This window comes from Adelges cooleyi, unplaced genomic scaffold (assembly GCF_023614345.1).
Source record: "Adelges cooleyi isolate 19-005CV unplaced genomic scaffold, UGA_ACOO_1.1 ACOO_flye_CR_arks_rails_tigmint_CR_PRNA_21, whole genome shotgun sequence".
Lineage (NCBI taxonomy): Eukaryota > Metazoa > Arthropoda > Insecta > Hemiptera > Adelgidae > Adelges > Adelges cooleyi.
The window spans coordinates 11,950,451-11,968,952 of NW_026095871.1; the positions used below are offsets into that span (position 1 = coordinate 11,950,451).

Consider the following 18,502-nt stretch of genomic DNA (forward strand, 5'->3'; position numbering starts at 1 on the left):
TACATGGTTTTCGATAACCGTTTTGTTATTTTGGTTTATTTAAAACAAAAAAACATTCTTTTGTGTCAAGAGAAATTTATTATACTTTTTTTATAATTGATATATGTTACTTATAATCCCTTTAAAATAAATGTCATAATTAAAGCCTTTATTTCAATTTGAAATAATATATGTAAGACGATTTATTGTAGCTTACCATTTCAATTATTTAGGAAAATTAATGGTCAAAAAGATTTTAGTCAAAAAAGATTTTTTGTCAAAAAGATTTTAGTTTAACTTTATTAAATGCAAATAAAACTAGAACCTAATTGGGAACAAATTACAGTGAACTTATCAAATAATAGATAACAAAAAAAAAAAAAAAAAAAACTAAAGCTAATCTGCTAGATTAAGTTCATTAACTTCATTCATATAAAAATAGTAAAGAAAAAATTTGTACAATTACTTTTTACATTGGGGTTTTAAAATATAAAACTCTTATAATCATTTACGAATATTACTACCTTCAACATTCTACAAATTCTTTCCCAACCATAATTTTTAATAATTTAAATAACAAAAAAAAATTAATTCACATTTGTTTCAAATATATACAAAAGTTTAACCAATTTATTAAAAAAAAAAAGTTAGGTCATTATTTTTGCGTAGAACTGTATGAATAGGTATTATATAGTTGCGATATAAAAACTTACCACATAGTTAAACAAATAGAATTGGTGGGCTTGGAAATCCCAAATACCTACAAGTGCCAATTTATAAGTCAAAACTTAAACGATCACTTTGAGTATGTCAATGAATTCATATTATGATAGCTCTTTTTTTTTTAACATACAAAACTTCATCATAAAAGTTTCATCTTTTAATACACAAATTTAATTAATAGAAAAAAAAGAACAGATTTCTGATAAAAAAATAAATGTCTAAACATACTACCAAGAAAAAGTCCATAATCTGATTCGGATGGATTAGGAAAAGATTAATTAATAACCGAATTTAACAAAACCAATGGGTGTAAAGTGATGCGATTTTCATTATAAATTCTTTTTTAGTCTTGCATGTCATCAGTGATTTCATGTGGATTTAATATGCCCGGTACGGACTTTTGTACTTCACGCTTCTCTTCTTGTGCTTGTCGCAAAGCCGCTTCTCTTTCTTCTAAATATAGATCTGATATATCTTCGCCGGTAAATTCCTATTGAAATATACAGTTAATTAAATGTGGTTAAAAATTGTAAATGTGTATTAGGGTGATTCTTTATTTAGTTTAATTTCCTTAAACCCAAATTAAGGATCATATATACATTATTTATCAAATAAATACACCAAAAATAGCGCCAAACACACTAACGCTGTTTCGGTACTTTCAGTTTTATTAATATAGTAATTGATATCATAAATATAATGGTCCAGAGCTATTTAATACTTGATAGTTAGGCTTGTTTCACATCTAATGCGTATGGCATACAATTTTCTCATACGCAATCAGTTTTATCACACGCCATGTATAAATTTGGACCAACAATCTACACGCGCAGTTGTGAAACGGGCCTTAGTACAACAATTAAGACTTACTCTAATTTGAACAAGGAAGTCTCGAAGATGATCTTTAAAAGCATTGAGGTCGTGATTTAAATTGAACATGCCTTGGACGGTAAGTGCAATTTGGGCATCAGCTAAATGAGGAAATGCTGTTTTTAACAGAGATGCTACAAAATCATGTACATAGGCGACATTTTTCTCAGTGACATCGCCATCAGGAGGCGCACCCGGAGCACTTAGTAAAACCTCAATACGGTCACTTTCCACTAGTTTGAACATGTATGACAGAATTTGGGCATGCATCAAAAGACCTAAAATTCAAATTTTAATTATTAAATTTGAAAAAAAACAACATATTAATCAAATAAAAATTATTGATGTTAAACTATATCAACAACTGTAAGAATGTAACTTACTAGCAGTATGCGATGTATCTGTAGCGACAGAGAATACATGTTGTAGGATATCAGTAAAATATGTAACGTAAAAACTCTGCGCTGCCTGTTTGTGTTGTTGCACATTTTGTAACAATTTATACAATATCTGCAAAAAAATATATAAATAGTATATTATTTTATAATAAAATACTTTTATAAATCCAACATTTTTTCCTTATATTTAATTTTGTAGTTGTTTTTCTCCTATAAGTTGTAGACACGAACTTGATAAGGTAAAAAAAAAAAAGTTTGTTTATACACAAATTATTATATATGGGCTTATAAACATGCTTACAATATGTAAAATAATACTAATATTCATACCAACAATCCAGTTTCAGCAACATCACGCATTGTGTGTTTAAAAGCCCAAAATATAGAATCTAAAACCAATTTAAATTGTGGTGCTGGTATCGATAAGAATGACACAAAACAGTGGTTATTTATCGCCTTAAAAAAAAAAATAATAATTAAAGTATTTGTTAAATGAAATAACTCATAAAAACTGTTAATTGAAAAAATAAACACATACTTGTAATAGGAGGTAGAAGTTTGTTCTGTGTTCAGGGAACTGTTCGAAATCTTTATTTATCATAGTTAATGTTGCTTCAAATACAGCATCAAGTATTTTAGGGACAGCCGGTGTGATGTCAGACTGAAGTTTATCGATTATTGTTGCCATAGCACTAAGGACTTCTGGCTCCCTAGCTGATGGGTGCATGGTTTTGCTATAGTCAGCCAATACTGTCTCCAAGAGAGGAGGAATGAAGTTTTCTAACACCTAAACACATTTACAAAATAACATCCTAAGCATAAACAACAACAACTAAAATAAATGTATCTACTAAAACTTACCATTGCATTGTCATTGGATTTTGAAATCCAGTCTGATATTAAGCGCAATGTTTCTTTTTTAATGACACGCATGTTTTTTATCAACGGTTGTTTAGTCACACTATCTCCATTAGTTGATATAGCATCGGTGATGTTAGCACTCATTACATTGTAAATGTTTAACATATCTAAATATATTTTTCCTAACTGAAATACAAATGCAAAAAATGTAGATAAAAAATGTGTGCACATTAACATGCATTATATACAAATTGTGTACTCTATCCGAGGGCATACAATTTTTGTTACAAGTACACGCAAACATAGAAAAGTGGGAGGTGGGTATACAAAAAGTATACAACTACATCACTGCTTGAATACATAAAGTAACTCACTTGAATAACATACTGATGGCCAAGTGATTTACACGCTCTGGCGTTAGTCTTTAAGATGTTTCCTAATTGTTTCACAAACTCTGGTTCTTTCAATATTTCAACATCCTAGATGAAGGTTTAAAAATTTACTTAACATAACCCAAAATACTATAAATCACAAAAGTAAAATAAACATTTTTATAATTATTACTTTTGAAGCTTGAACAATACAATCATCCCAGACTAAGTTTGGCAGAAGCATATACTTGTCAATCAACTGTTCTTGGATTTTAGAATTCACTTGTGCAGCTATCATTATACCAACTGCTTCGTAGAAAGTGTGAACCTATAGGAAAACAATTATAATTATGAGCGATAATAGTTTTTTTTTTTTTAAAGTATCCCAATTACTTGTTGTGGCTGTAAATCACTGGTGATTGTAGCCATTGAATTCAGAATCTCATCAATAAATGGCATAGCTTCACCAACTTGAACTTGAACGAAATATCTTCTACATTTTAGTGCAATTTTTATAAATGTGTCACAAGCCATATCCTGCACACCATCATGAGTTTCTGTAAGCACAATAATACATATGTAAAAAAAAAATGACCAGTACATTTAAACAATTTGTTATATAATTATTTCATTTAATAAGTAAAAATATTTTTTTTTTATCCTCAGAGACTAATTTATTTATTATCATATAAAATCAAAATTAGCATGACAATTTGACATCATCGGACATATAATTACTTTGTAAAATTCTAAAAGTTATTGTTACTGAATAACTTTACTTATTTTTATTGGGTTTCATTATTTCAGAAAGACTAATCGAAAATCATTGTTTATATCAACATTATTATTGCAATTTTTCATCATTTTAATTATTCTACATTTCATAATATTGATTGCTTAAAAACTTCTCAGCTATATTTAACTTGTTACTATAATTTTTGTTTATAAAAATTAGCATGTCATTTTGTTACTTTCTTTTTTAAGGTTTTAACATTTACACTACTAGCATTGATAACTGCAACCATGATATTCTTGTTTTAATGTTACACATCAACAAAAAGTTAATTTTTATATTAGCCTAATTAGCAATGAGCTTTTAGCATCAGTGGTTCCTTAGATAAATATCGTCATGAAGATTTCTGAATCCAATTTATAATCATTTGCTAACTATAAGATCCCAAAAAATATATGATTTTATTCTTTGGAATGTGTAGTTCATTAACACATTATTCTCAGGAAGACTAATCAAAAAATCATAAATGATCACTTAAAATACATGTTTTCATCACAGAATTATTTACAACTTAACTTTAAATAAGTACAACATAAATCAATATAAAATGCATCCATGGTTTCTTAAAAAAAATATGTTGTCAATACCAATCCTAAATCAATAATTTAATGTACAACTTTCAGGAAGACTAATCGAAAATCATTTTTTGATCAACTATAAGCAATTTTTCATCATTCAAACTGTACTACAAATATTGTTTAAGATATTCTCAGCTAAATTGAATTGATTTTTCTCATTTTGTTATCAAAATTAGCATGACATTTTTACATCACAGAATATTTTGTTTCATTTTTCAATATGCACACATTGTATTTTATCAACTATATGTCCAAATAAGAACTTATGGTACAATTATATTACAATTGTATAACTTATACAATTTATTTTCATACTTAGTACTATTTATAGTAAACATTTAACATCAGTGGTTCCTTAGATAAATATCTTCAATGAGATTACAGGATCTTAATTATAATCATTTGCTATCAATAAGAAAAAAAATAGAAAACCATTATACATAAGGACTAATCAAAGATCACATTGTATGATTAGAAAACAACATTACAAATACAATTTTTAATTACTATTTAGATGAATCTTAATATAAAAAATTCCAATGTAAATAATATAAAATGCATTAGTGGTTCCTTAGAAAAAAATATCGTCAATACCATTTCTGAATCTAATTAATAATAATTTGCTAATCATATTATATATTATCATTATTTAAAAGTATAATTTTCAGGAAGACTAATCAAAAATCATTTTTTGATCAACTATAATAAGCAATTGTTCATCATTCAAACTATACTAAAAATATTGTTTAAGATATTCTCAGCTAAATTTAATTAATTTTTCTCATTTTTTTTATCAAAATTAGCATGGCATTTTTACATCACAGAATATTTTGTTGTGTTTTTTTCTATCTAAGTTTCATCTAGACAACTGCAACCACGTTTTTATTTTTGAAATTTGTTTTCATACTTAGTAATATTTATAGTAAAAACATTGAACATCAGTGGTTCCTTAGATAAATATCTTCAATGAGATTTCAGGATCTAATTTATAATCATTTGTTAACTATAACATAGCATAACAAAATAGGTAAAATTTAATATTTTCCATGTTAGACTTTTTTTATTTATAATTAAACATATTATTCTCAAAAAGACTAATAAAAAATCATACTCATGTCACTTTTAAGACATGTTTTCATCAGAGAATAATTTACCTAATGATTAATACACTAAGTAGATAGGTAAGTAAGTTTGATAAATATTGTGATTTCTGAATATAATTAATAATTGCTATATAATTTACTAAAACCAAAAGACAAACATTACAAATAGTAACCAATAATGAAAATGTATAATTATAACTATATATTTTATGGCTTGATGTTAAATTGATTACCCTCTTAACGTAAAAATGGTATACATAGCATCAGTGGTTCCTTAGATAAATATCTTCAATGAGATTTCAGGATCTAATTTATAATCATATGCTATTATCATAAAACTTTATGGTTAAATATTTAACAAGGACCTTAAAACCTAATCACCATAATAATAACCTAATAATTTCATAACATTTGTCTGTACACTTTATCTGTGTTTATATCATGACAAAAAATTTAAGAAGATTACTACATCTTTTTTTTTTTAATAAGACATATTTCTTGAGTGTTATTATACTGTTACACTAAAAAACTTTAAATCACAAGTCTTCTGTGACTAAATCTAATAATTAAAAAAGTTTAAAAAAATACTCACCATGCATAAACTCGAACAATTTATTAACAACAGTTTTTAAGAATTTCCAATGTGCTCTTAAGAATCGTGGATACTGCCCCACCACATACATAATATTTGAAGCAATTATCGCTTTGTTATCTTTGCCTTTTTTCTGCTCACACAGTCCTAATAAATCTTTAATAGCTGTGACCAAAAATCGCTTTTCATCTTCTTCGTGCATAGCACCAGATATACTACCAATAGCCCAACATAGCTGAACAAATAAATTATGTATAATTAACATTAATAAACTAAAAATATTATGATTTAACCAAACCTACAGTATTTAAATTTTTCCAAGACCATTCATTTCCATTGACTTGATTGTGTAGTTTTTCTGTCATAATCCGCTCAGTATCAACACAATCCAAATGAGTCAGATACACAAGTGTTTCCCTCATACTTTTATACAAATGAATAGCATCAGTATCTTTCATAAATTCTCTTACTACTTCTCCATTTTCATTTTCTACCACTAGAACTTCTTCTGGCTTAGCCATGCGACTTATCATTATGTAACGCATCTACAAAAAAAAGTACATAAAATTAACAAAAAAATAATAATAAATGTATATTTAGACTATATTTTATCAGAAGATAAAGAAAAAAATTATCTAATTGGAAGAACAAAAAAATGACCTCTTGCAAATATTTTATTAATTTTGTTTTCAACAAACAGGGATTCTACAACCGAGTCACTCGGCGGCTTTGGGTATATTAACTGGCAATACATAATATTTACAACCCACTAAAGAAAATCTGCCGCCAGAGGCGTATCAGCAGCCAATTTTAGTTCTTCCAACTATAATACCTATTAAAGTTCGGTAAACCATCTCGGTTTTAAATTAACATAGTAAACCACTTTTTAACTAAACTTGTGTTTAATTTTTTTGAAATATATATCTGTGGCTTGGAGCAAGAAGGGCCAATGTCACTTTTGCAACTTTCGGAAAATGAGCTTTGAAGTTTTTATTTTCCATTAGGCTCTATGTTAATTTGTTTATCAAACTCTTCATGAGTAATTCATTTTTTGGCCTCAGAGTGTGATTTTTTCACAGTATATAAAGAATGATTCAATCTTTGCAATTAGCGGACTAACTCGTTTATGCACAAAATTGACATTGGCCCTTCTTGCTCTAAGCCACAGATATATTTCAGTATATATTTGAAAACCTCAATGAGAAATTTTTTTTTTTATGTTTAATTATTAGCACAGCATAAAAAAATTGTATTACCTGTGATAAGACTGGGGCATAAAACTGACGCCTTGGAGAAATAGCATTCGAGTCTGGTCGGCTATTGGGAGAAAGTGAAAATAAACCGACTATTTGTAGTTGGCCAAAAGGATTTTCTCTATATAAACTTGCAGCTAAACTATTCCAATATTCTAAACAAATTTTGAATATTTCAATTTCTTCAACTTCCGATATCATAACCAAATAATGAAGTGCCTAAAAAATTAATGTTATTAAAATTTTACATTAAAATGATTACATTTTTTATTTAATAATATAAAAAATATGTTATCATATTTTTCACAGTTTGTTGTTAAATAATATTTTGGTCAAGGTCTATAATTCTTGATGGCCAAATAGTAATTCATTACTAACCTAGCCAAGATTTAAAAAAAACTTGTTTAATACTGTATTTTACAGAAAACCAGAATCTTAAAAATTTCAACTTAACACTTCTAGAAAAACTGGTTATAGCCCATTCGCTTAAACGTGGAAGTTATTACTAAATCAAATTAGTAATAATGCTGTTAGTAATAGCAGTTAAATATTAGTGAACAAGTTAATATCATATAAAACAAGTTATAAAAAAACATAGAAGATTAAATTTATAATGTTTTAATATGTTTCTTCAATTGTATTTTTTTTTTATTTATTGGACACATAAAATTATACTGATTAATACCTATAAAGAAGTTATCTGCCTTGCTTATTAGAAATGTCCCAACTTCATTTTACTTGGCACTGTCAGATAGGACTTTTTCACTTAGTTTAGCCTAGAAAACTGTAGATAGGACAGACCTTTCATGAGCTCCAGAAAGCCTTGTAATGCACGTAGGACATTCCATGTTGGATCAAAAAATAATACATCCCAACAATTTCCCAGAAAGTTAAAAATCTCAAAATCGCATTTTTGTTGGTTAGGAAATTTCTTCTTAGAACAGCAGTTACGGTGTTAACAAAAATAGACAAGTGTTTACATTAATAATGAGAGATCATTATTATTGAGCCGTGTCAGATGGCCAAACGAGTAATGCAATTAAAACAAATTCACTGGTTCCAACATTTTTTTTGAATAAATAAAGAACTAATTGATTTCTGACAACAATTCTAAGCACTGCTAAGCGATACACCATAAACCTCTCAAAATAAGTTTACAGTATCTTATATACAACAACAAATATTTTTGCTTAAAAATGTATAGGCCCCTGAAAACGATCAAATTATTTGTCAAATAGACTGACGTGTTTGATGGAAATTTGGATTGACGGTGTGTTTTAGCTATTGTTTGATGAAAACATGAAGTTTGACCAACAAAATTGTCAAACAAATTTGATCGTCTACAGGGTACTATTATTGAATGCATAATTACTTTTAACAAATCCTCATTAGAACCATTTTTCTCAACTAAAAGAGCATGTTCTTTTAAAAATGTGCATAAGAACAATGCCAGATTTTGAATAAAGTTTTGTTCTTGATCTTGACCAGAAGCATAAGCATCTTTAATATTCGTGTGTAAAGGTAACATCTAAAACAAAATATTATATTCATATTTTTATCCTATTATTATTATCTGGTTAGTTACAAAACATACCAGAAGGAGCTGTGCCATTGTTTTTGAAAACAAACCAGCAAATGCAGCGTCATAGTTCGGAACAGTTACAGCTGCTATTTCAGTTAAACATTGTAACGTCACATTTCGGAACATAGGAACATTGAAAAACTAAAAGAACAAAAACCAAATTAACAAAATGTTTAACACTAAAAAAAAAAGATTTTTTAATACTTTAAATATCAATGTATCGATTAAGTCTGTTTCGAATATGTAGCCCAAGGGTATCCAATTCAAAAACCTGAGGAGTGTGTTCAAGGTGGCATGAACCAAGGGAACATTTTGAGAAGAGCTCTAAATAACAAAAAATTATATAATGTAATCCAAAACTTAATGTTCAAATAAGTTTATAAAATAATAACTTAAGTAAATCAAACATAAATTTTACTGACCAATACAAATTGGCAAAGCTCAAAAATTTGTGCAAACTCTGAGCACATGGTGTCTTTTAAATGTTTAGCTTTCATTTGTGTCATATTGCCTGCTGAAAAATCGAACACTTCCTCACTTAGCAATTTTAATATAACCATGTTGTTTTGACATAAGCTAGCATTGGATTTGCTTGCGCCTACAATTTCTCCTATAAAAGATTCCCAGTTTTTTGGCCATTCTCGTTTTAATACCTAAAAATAATTAAATAATTAAAAAATACAACTATAACAAAAAAAAAATTTTTTTAACTGACTTGAACAAGAATAATATTTAATTTGTTAAGATAGGTTTTTTCCCTTTCCATTGTCAATGGATCAGAAGATGTTTTTATGATCAAAGCAACTATATATTTTTTTATGCCTTCACATTGATTCCTAGGTAGTACTTTCCATCTAGTTTTAATCAGCTGTTCCAAAATTTGCAAAGCAAAATATTTTGTTTGTTGATTATTAGAAAATTCAAGTATAGTATCTACTCTAGTCCAGGCATCTGGATGTTCTTTTAACGTAGTCAACACTTCTTGGGCAGCTCGTTGCTAAAATAAAATAATTTAATTTATACATTATAAGCACAACCATAAAAAATAAATAAAAACAGGATAATAACAATACAAATGTTGTAAAATATAATAATTTAATTTAAAAAAAAAAATTTGGTTATATAAATTATAAATTACCTGATCACCAGTGCCTGTGTACATACAGCCGACTATATTTTCCAATAAGGTAATATCAAGCTTTTGGGAAAAGTCCAAAAGCTTTGACACTTGTTCCGTCATTGTAGCCATTTTAATTTATTTGATTTTTATATTTTGTTTAAAGTCAGCTAAAACAAAAGACCAAAATTGATTTAACAAAAAAATATTAGGTGGTAATAACAAGTAGAAACTATTCAACAAATTTCTATTCACATTTATTATATGTGATAAATAAGTACAAAAACATAACTACGAAATTTCATCTACATTAAAACATTAGCACAATAATTGTCAAAAAAATATATGAAACTATATACATAGACATTAAGGAGAAAATTGTTTGGTATTACTACATAATTATTTATATCCAAACATCTGTGAAAATAAACATTATATAATTTTAATTGCCTAAATAATTACCATAACTAATTGAAACCACATGGGTATGCTTTATTTTAAATAATACTAGGATCAAATTTTGAGAAGTAATGTAAACCCGTGACACAAAATATTAAATCATAATGCATTTTTAATAGAAAATTAATTTTCAATAAAAATACTCAACTACCCTTTGGAATATTTAATTTTGTCGAAATTTAAGTTAAACTACTGAAAAACCATCATGCATAAATTACTTCCTCTAATAAGTAACTAAACACAAATAAAATGAATAATATTTTATAGAGAAATAATTTGAATAAAAAAAACAAATTAATTTACTTTTACAAATAAGAAATAACCATTTTTCAATGATTTTAACGTAATACAAATTTGTATTTTATTATACCATCGTACGTACAAAAACAAACATAAGAATGAACACATCGATATTTACAGTAAGACTTACTTTAAAAAATTAAAAGAATTGATTTATTTTATACAACAAAAAAACAATAACTACCTACTTATTTTTGAAATTAAATTAAACATTATATTATTATTACATCAATAATACAAACATTTTAAAATGCTAGATTAAATCAATATATTGCTAAAAAGCTATACAGTTAAAAGTTAAGTTTTAGAAGTGGCGAAGGTGAATTAAAATATATATAGTTGTAATACCAAATATAGTATGATCTTTAGAATGTTTCTAGACTTTTCAGATAAAAATCAAATCTCTATAAAATGTACATTACTATAGATAATTTTTAAAAACTTACTCAACAACAAACAGACGACAAGTATACGCAACAGTAACCTTGGACTTAGACCTAGTCACTGTTCCATTCACTCAGAAGACATTCATACACACAAACAAATAACTTTTGTGTTATAAACCTGAAACAAAAATGTTGACAATATTATTTTCTTCAGCACAAAAATTTAACTAAATACAAATACAAAACATAAACTAAAATATTATAATATTAAAAAACTTAATATTTAATGAAAAAGAAAAAAAACAACATGTACATGAGACATTATTTGTAAGTATACACAATTGTTTACACTGGAGTAACAATACATATTTTCTATTGCAATATTAATTAATGTAATTAAATTAAGTATTTTATAAGTATCATCAAATTTAAAACAAACACTAGGTTAACACACTAGTTACTTTCTTTTATTATCCTATATTCCTTTTTCAATCTAAAAATAAATGTAAAAATAAAAGATATTTATTTTAAAAAGCGTTATCAGCAAGCAATTTATATTAACAAGTAAAAAATATTTAAATATTCAATAGTCACAGTAAATTATAATATAATAGTTTAAAGAGGAAAAATGAATTTTTAAATTATGTAAGTGTAGTCAAAAATATGTTAAGAAAAACTAAAAACAAGATGGTCAGCAGTAAGTCAAGCAAGGTAAATGGTCTAAATGAAAATGTTAAGATGACTATATTGGATTAAGGTTGCTCTAAATGGGTATCCTAAATAATTGAGAAAAACAGTGAGAAAGAAGATGAAAATTTTCTTATACAGTATGATATTATAAATGCTACACATTTGACAGCATAAAACATCATAAGCCTATTACCACATTAACAAATTGCATTTTTTATTATTATTATGATATCATTCAAGTTTCTACAAGTTGACATAACAGTTTATACTTTATGTTACCAACAACAGTCAAAATAATTGCGTAACACAATTATAAATACATGATGTGTAATACAAAATATTTATTAAAAAGATAAATATTAGATTCGTATAAAAGAAAATCACTTTACAAGATATAGAAAAATCATTTAAATTAATAAAACATATATATTCAACATAAAAAATATAGTACCCTCATCAACAGCTTGTCGCTTCTACAAGTATGATTAGGTAAGGTACGGCCATAAAGACGATAATATATTAGAAGTTCAATAAATAACGTGTCAATGACAAAAATAGAAACATAATTTTAAAATGAAACGAAATGGCTAATTACAATGAAGGAAAACCGAAAACGTGATTACAAATGACACAATAGTACCTCCAATATTTTGACCAGAAATTGGTTATATCAAATTTCTAGAGGTTATAACCGCCGGACAGTGTTAATATTTTCGACGGCAGACGTTCGTACATCACGTTAAAAAAACACGAGATACTTTGAAAATCCAATATATACCTATTTATATTGAAAAAAGAAACCTTTACTTTTATCATGTTCCCGCGTCTGCCTAACCACAGAACTCACAACGTGAAAAACAAACAATAGACAGTTTCTAATCACAACAATATGGATTGGTTAAAATAAAAACGACCGAACACAATAAAAATCCGGTTATAACAGCGTAAAAGTTAAATAAAGTATTAAATAAAATGTGTAAACTTACTACATGTATTGGCTCCTTTATGAAAATGCTGAAGAAAAATAAAGTACGCAGATGATTGAGCGAGTATGATTACGGTTAAGGAATATACTGTACTTTTTCATTAAGATGGCGTCGCCGCAACCAAAACACATATGTTCACTGAAAAATGATTCCTTTTGATACCGCGGTCACGGGATTTTATAAAATACCGTTTATCAGTAATAAACATTCTTATCTGTTATCATTTATCACTCATGTGTTCAATGTTTTCAGTTCTATTGTGTTGTGTTGTATTGTTTTTGTTTATTTTAGAGTTTCTACTTTATTTAAACCACTTTATACGGGAAACGGCATTTAAGAAAACAAAGGTTTAACATTTTAGTATTTCCATAGTCACCCACTGTGGTATTTCCGTCTTATTTAAACCAAAATTAAAATGCATTATAATTGTATGTAAGCCTGTTAAGTGCTAACGTACTACCAGGCACCAGTTGCTCCCAAGGCATAATTCTTTTGTTGTTAACAACAGAAAATGTCTTTTTGTACCCTTCACATTTTTTTTTGAAAACACTCAGTTGTTAGTTTTATAAAAAATGTTTTATGGTTATAAAACATTGGTTTATTTTATTTATGATATAGAAGGGGTAAAATAATGACAAAAATATAGCATTCAAAATTTATGATATTTACATCAGAACCAGTCAACTAAATATAAAAAATGGTATTTTTGTGCTAACTAAACTGCTTAAATAATAATAGATCAAACTAACACAATAATTATGAAGGACCGTACAAAAATTAGGTACAATGAACAATTAAAAAACCTTATAAGTACCTTGACTAAATGATAAGCCTTTAAAAAAGTATTATTACATCTTTTATATGATTAAGAACACAATTTTTTATATTTTGTAAAAGAATTTTTTTTTATTTTATATTATTTCATTGCTGTTATCACACGATTACTACATTATCAAGTAAAGAACCTAGTATAGATGGAAAACACCTATAATTGGATAAATTGGATCTGGCACTTAATTTACATATATAAATACAATTTAAAAAAACAACATGAATAAGTTATTACTTATTAAACATTTATTTATCTTTTATAGAATACAAAGTACATTATTAAATAACACGATTTACATCTTGAGAACAAAAAAGGAACTACCGTTATTTTTTTAGTTTTTAACATTTATGAAATTTATATCTAAGAGTTAAAATGAAAAATAAAAATTATTTATGACCTGTAATAACTCATATTCAGTCCTGATTATTAAACATTAAAATAATTTAAGCATTAAAAATTATGATTCCATCTTTTCAGTGCCATCTTTTCCTTTCTTAGGAGCCTCCTTGATGCTGGGTTGATTAGTTTGCACGATTGGAACTGATCTTGCTTCCTTGTTGTTTTCGATCATCTACAGAAGACAAGACAAATTCTTTAATATTGTGCATTTCAAACAAATTTTAAAAACAATTATTTTGATGGTTATAATTTTTACCTTTTTGGGTGCAACAATACTGAGTACACCGTCTGAAGACAAGTTTGATGTTATGGCATTTGGGTCGACGTTATCGGGAACCTTGTAGCGACGAGTAAACTGGCGAGAAATGTAACCGTGTTCATCACTGCGTTCCTCGTGTTTGCCATCTATCACCACATAGTCGTCTACTACCTTGACGGATACTTCTTCTGGCTTGAACTGCTGAACGTCCAAATTTACTTTAAACTCATTATTGTTGTTTGAAACACACGACAGACCGCTTTCTGGTGCAGCAACAAGTCTCCATGGTCTTAGATAAGGTCTCGACAACGAAGGCACAAGATTCTGGTAGAGAGCATTGCGTGGCATAATCATGTCATCATCGAATAGACCCAAACCAAAATGTTGATCGTACACTGTGGGGCGTGAGAGCTCTTCTAACAAGTATGGTAGGAGAGACATCTGGAAAAAATAAATGAAGAATATTTAATTTAATTAGCCTCTTATAATTTAACATTATTTAAAAAATAAATTTATTTTATAAGTTAAGTAAAGCTTATATTGTGTTTAATTTAATTATGACTAAATGAGAGTAATTGTAGGCCTACTTGTCAAACTTATCGAATAATTATTAACTGGTAAATATTTCAATTAAGTTTCAAAATAATACATTTTATACACAAGTAATTTCTGAAAAATTCCCATTCAGTCTACAGCACTAAAAAAGTTTATATATTTGCTTAATATCGATAAAATTTTACAACGGAAATTGCACATTATAGAAATATTAATTATTATACTTATGAAATAGAATATGTAATGTGCTACTATAATAAATTACTTAGATTTAATAACAAATTAACCGGATGTATTACAAATTGTTTATTAGAAATATCTTTTAAAAAATAAATAACAAAAATCAAAATGTAATAATTATGTATTTTGCACATACCTTTGATGTTTTCAAATACTGCTTGCTGATCGTGTACTTGAAAATAAAGTTCTAGTAAAATTAACGTACTCGACGGTTTTACGCACAATCACAAATTTAATAAAGCAAAAGCAATTACAACCTGTAAGTCTTGACACAAAGGTACAGAACTCCAAAATCGCACTGGACACTTCAAACACGTATTGCTCGGAACAAACAACTTGTCCGTTCAAACGAATCGCCGCGCTTTTATTATCCGTAGAATATTCGGGAACACAGTGGTTCTCAAACTGGACTATTCTAGATATTTCTAGAACGTTATCCGTATTATAACAAACATTTCCTATACTATTTACAGTGTAGATAACAGTGACGTACTATATCTAAACTTCCCTATTTATATCATATTATATACTAATTTAAATAAAAATTAATATGGAAATCGTCGGATACATTTAAGATTTATAGATAATTTATTATATTTTATTTTCAAAAGAAATTATAATTTACAATAATATGCACTTCGCATAATGGCTGTTGTCAGCTAATAAAGTATCCAAATTCTGATTCCTGAAATTATAATAACATTTTTTCCTACTTAAAAGAGAATTTTTCTCCATTATAAAGATTATATAATTTAATAATAATATATTATCAATCTGTAATTCTTACAGTTTTTTTTGAAAACAAATTTTTAATATTGAGCTGGCTTTATTGTTTTACTATCTAAAAAAATAAATTTTTGATTATATTAAATAAAATGTATAATTTAAATTCAAGGGCTCCCTATTTCACATTCTACCTAACTAGTAATAAGGTTAAGATTTTTATACAAAATAATTTACAAATTTTTTTTTCAATTGAAGTTTTTAATCATAATATTATGTAAGTAAAAACATTAAAACAAGTTAATAAAATATTCGATAATGTGTTCTATATAAAAAAAATGTCAGTTATTTATTATTAATTGCGACCGGCAACTTAATGGCCCATCAATTTTCAATTTTAATTATTCATTTAAAATTATCTAATTAGTTTATGAAATACCAATTAATCCCAATTTTGTAAATTGTACGTATTTATAGCTTAGTATTTTATTATTTAATTTCCTCTAGTTACTACTCACTGACTAGTAAAATGATAGAAAACGTTTTTTTTATTTAAAATTTGATTTTATGTCAACTAGAGATACTTTTATGGGGGCTCACTATTGGGAATATTTTTTTCGAAACTAAAGCCTCCCGGGTCTGTTTCCCACTAACTATTTAAGTCGACCTAATATTTGTCAAAATCTCCCCCTATGCATACTTTTACTCAGATGGAATTCAATTAAAATAAACTGCATTCACTTAGGTCATCTGTTTAAATATGAGTTTAAAATAGGTACCTACATATCGATTTTAAAAAATTGTACACGTTTGCATATTGTGCTTCTCTAACTACAAAACATTCTATTCTAAATACCAATACACACTACTAAAAACACTACAATACTACTTAATACTTATGAAGTCAACGATAATAAAAACAAAATACGTCACTTACAATATTCGATTTTTTTGTTTTTCCACTTCTGTACAATACAATATAGTTCTACAAGAACACAATATTTCTATCTACATCGCTATGTATTGTAAATCCTATAGATGCGAAGAGATATCATCCTAGCTTAGTTTTCTGCTATCTTTAACTATTACTTAAAATACTATATACTGTCTACTTTACCACATCCCTATTAATTACTTACTATTTACTCAATAAATGTCACGACATATTATTATGATTTGAGTTACCATCGACCGCAAACTATAAGATAAGATTATCCTATAGTTTTACCAGTGCCACCGACCACCGAATGTAGAAACTAAATACAGTAGTGCGAGTTGAACAACAAAAAAGCCGGAAAAAACCCTCAACTCCACGTTGAATTCGTAACCGCAATGAATTCATAACCTCTCTAACAAATATAAATATATTATGTATGCACAAATACCTACATTAAATGTCATCTAAGCAGTTATACATTATAATATAATGTTATAAAAACATACCCAATAACCCAAAGTTAATACAGTGTGTAGTGTGTACACTAATTATAAACGATAATACATTGCTGTTTCAGTAATTCATAATATATCAACACGAAAATAAGCCCGTATTTTCCAAACTAAATTTATAATTCTTGTGGTTTGTATTTAATACCTTATGTAACTATATAGACTTATACATAGTCCATAGACATTGTAATGTATGGACCGCGCGTGGAAACCAATTTATGTTACCAAGATATTATGTGCGAGAGAGAGAGCTAAGTTGGACATGTGTTCTTATCAGTTTGCCCGAACTAGCTGTCTCTTTCCCATACATTTTATATGTAATGTTTAGTTAGTCGTTATATATTATATAGATTCAAGTCGATTAATCCAATTACTATATATTAATGATTATTGATTTACAGTATTCGATTAAGAGGGCAATACTTCCCTATTTAAGATTCGGTATGGGCATTTTCGATTTGTGCCGAACATTGAATCTAAAATGGCCAATTTTATTATTTAACCAGTTTTGACAAAAAGAGACATAAAAAATATTATTTTCCATGTATTTACTTTTGCTACACGACCAATGCCAAAATGTTTACCTTGTTTTTGGGTAATTATTATTTTTTACTTATAGCATGGTAAATGAGCTAAAATGTATAAAATAATGATGATAAAAACATATAAATATAGATTTGAAAGCGAGTCATTAGTTACGAAGCACCTCGTCCTCCTAATAGGATCTTGACAACAGATAATTATTGACTACCTAGAATTATTTTTATTACATTAAAATTTTATTTATTTTATTTATCTGAAGAAAAAATACCATATTTTTTCATATTTTAGTATAATTATTAAAACAAAATTTCGACATCCGGAAATACGATACAATGTAGATTTACTTTTGATTTTTCCTTTTTTCAACCGAACCATTTATTGCGAAACATAATTTATTTAATGGTCACAAATAATACAAGATTATTCTATTGACTTCCCGGTAGATCATTGGCCAAAATAAT

At 27.1% G+C, this 18,502-nt stretch overlaps 2 protein-coding genes across 5 annotated transcripts; both read right to left on the bottom strand.

The window, feature by feature from the left end:
* Positions 1-401: 401 nt before the first annotated feature.
* Positions 402-13,174, bottom strand: LOC126834944 (exportin-1). Of its 4 annotated transcripts, none has more exons than XM_050567194.1 (20): positions 13,042-13,174; positions 11,426-11,543; positions 10,242-10,390; positions 9,819-10,100; positions 9,526-9,756; positions 9,308-9,427; positions 9,116-9,244; positions 8,894-9,049; positions 7,525-7,740; positions 6,571-6,813; positions 6,269-6,503; positions 3,596-3,759; positions 3,396-3,530; positions 3,206-3,310; positions 2,832-3,017; positions 2,509-2,757; positions 2,301-2,426; positions 1,956-2,082; positions 1,573-1,850; positions 402-1,192 (listed from the first exon to the last, which is right to left on the bottom strand). In XM_050567194.1, the coding sequence occupies exons 3-20, from the start codon at positions 10,350-10,352 to the stop codon at positions 1,046-1,048; spliced, it is 3,240 nt and encodes a 1,079-aa protein (XP_050423151.1). In that variant the 5' UTR covers positions 10,353-10,390; positions 11,426-11,543; positions 13,042-13,174; the 3' UTR covers positions 402-1,045. The 4 variants fall into 4 exon arrangements, with proteins under 4 accessions (XP_050423151.1, XP_050423152.1, XP_050423153.1 ...); XM_050567195.1 differs by lacking the exon at positions 13,042-13,174 and adding an exon at positions 12,696-12,813; XM_050567196.1 differs by lacking the exon at positions 13,042-13,174 and adding an exon at positions 12,507-12,634.
* A 922-nt stretch (positions 13,175-14,096) lies between these two features.
* On the bottom strand, positions 14,097-15,670 carry LOC126834945 (alpha-crystallin A chain-like). The gene is made up of 3 exons (XM_050567199.1): positions 15,463-15,670; positions 14,529-14,972; positions 14,097-14,444 (listed from the first exon to the last, which is right to left on the bottom strand). Exons 2-3 carry the CDS (start codon positions 14,970-14,972, stop codon positions 14,331-14,333), a joined length of 558 nt encoding a protein of 185 aa, XP_050423156.1. The 5' UTR covers positions 15,463-15,670; the 3' UTR covers positions 14,097-14,330.
* Between the last annotated feature and the right edge of the window lie 2,832 nt (positions 15,671-18,502).

Bases quoted from the DNA above. Each gene is read 5' to 3' on its own strand.
- LOC126834944 (XM_050567194.1), bottom strand. From the start codon at position 10,352: ATGGCTACAATGACGGAACAAGTGTCAAAGCTTTTGGACTTTTCCCAA. The intron at 6,504-6,570 runs GTAGGTTTGGTT...TTATTTGTTCAG, and splicing joins CTTGGAAAAATTTAAATACT to CTATGTTGGGCTATTGGTAG. The intron at 3,311-3,395 runs GTAATAATTATA...ACCTTCATCTAG, and splicing joins GTATTGTTCAAGCTTCAAAA to GATGTTGAAATATTGAAAGA.
- LOC126834945 (XM_050567199.1), bottom strand. From the start codon at position 14,972: ATGTCTCTCCTACCATACTTGTTAGAAGAGCTCTCACGCCCCACAGTG. The intron at 14,445-14,528 runs GTAAAAATTATA...TGTCTTCTGTAG, and splicing joins GTATTGTTGCACCCAAAAAG to ATGATCGAAAACAACAAGGA.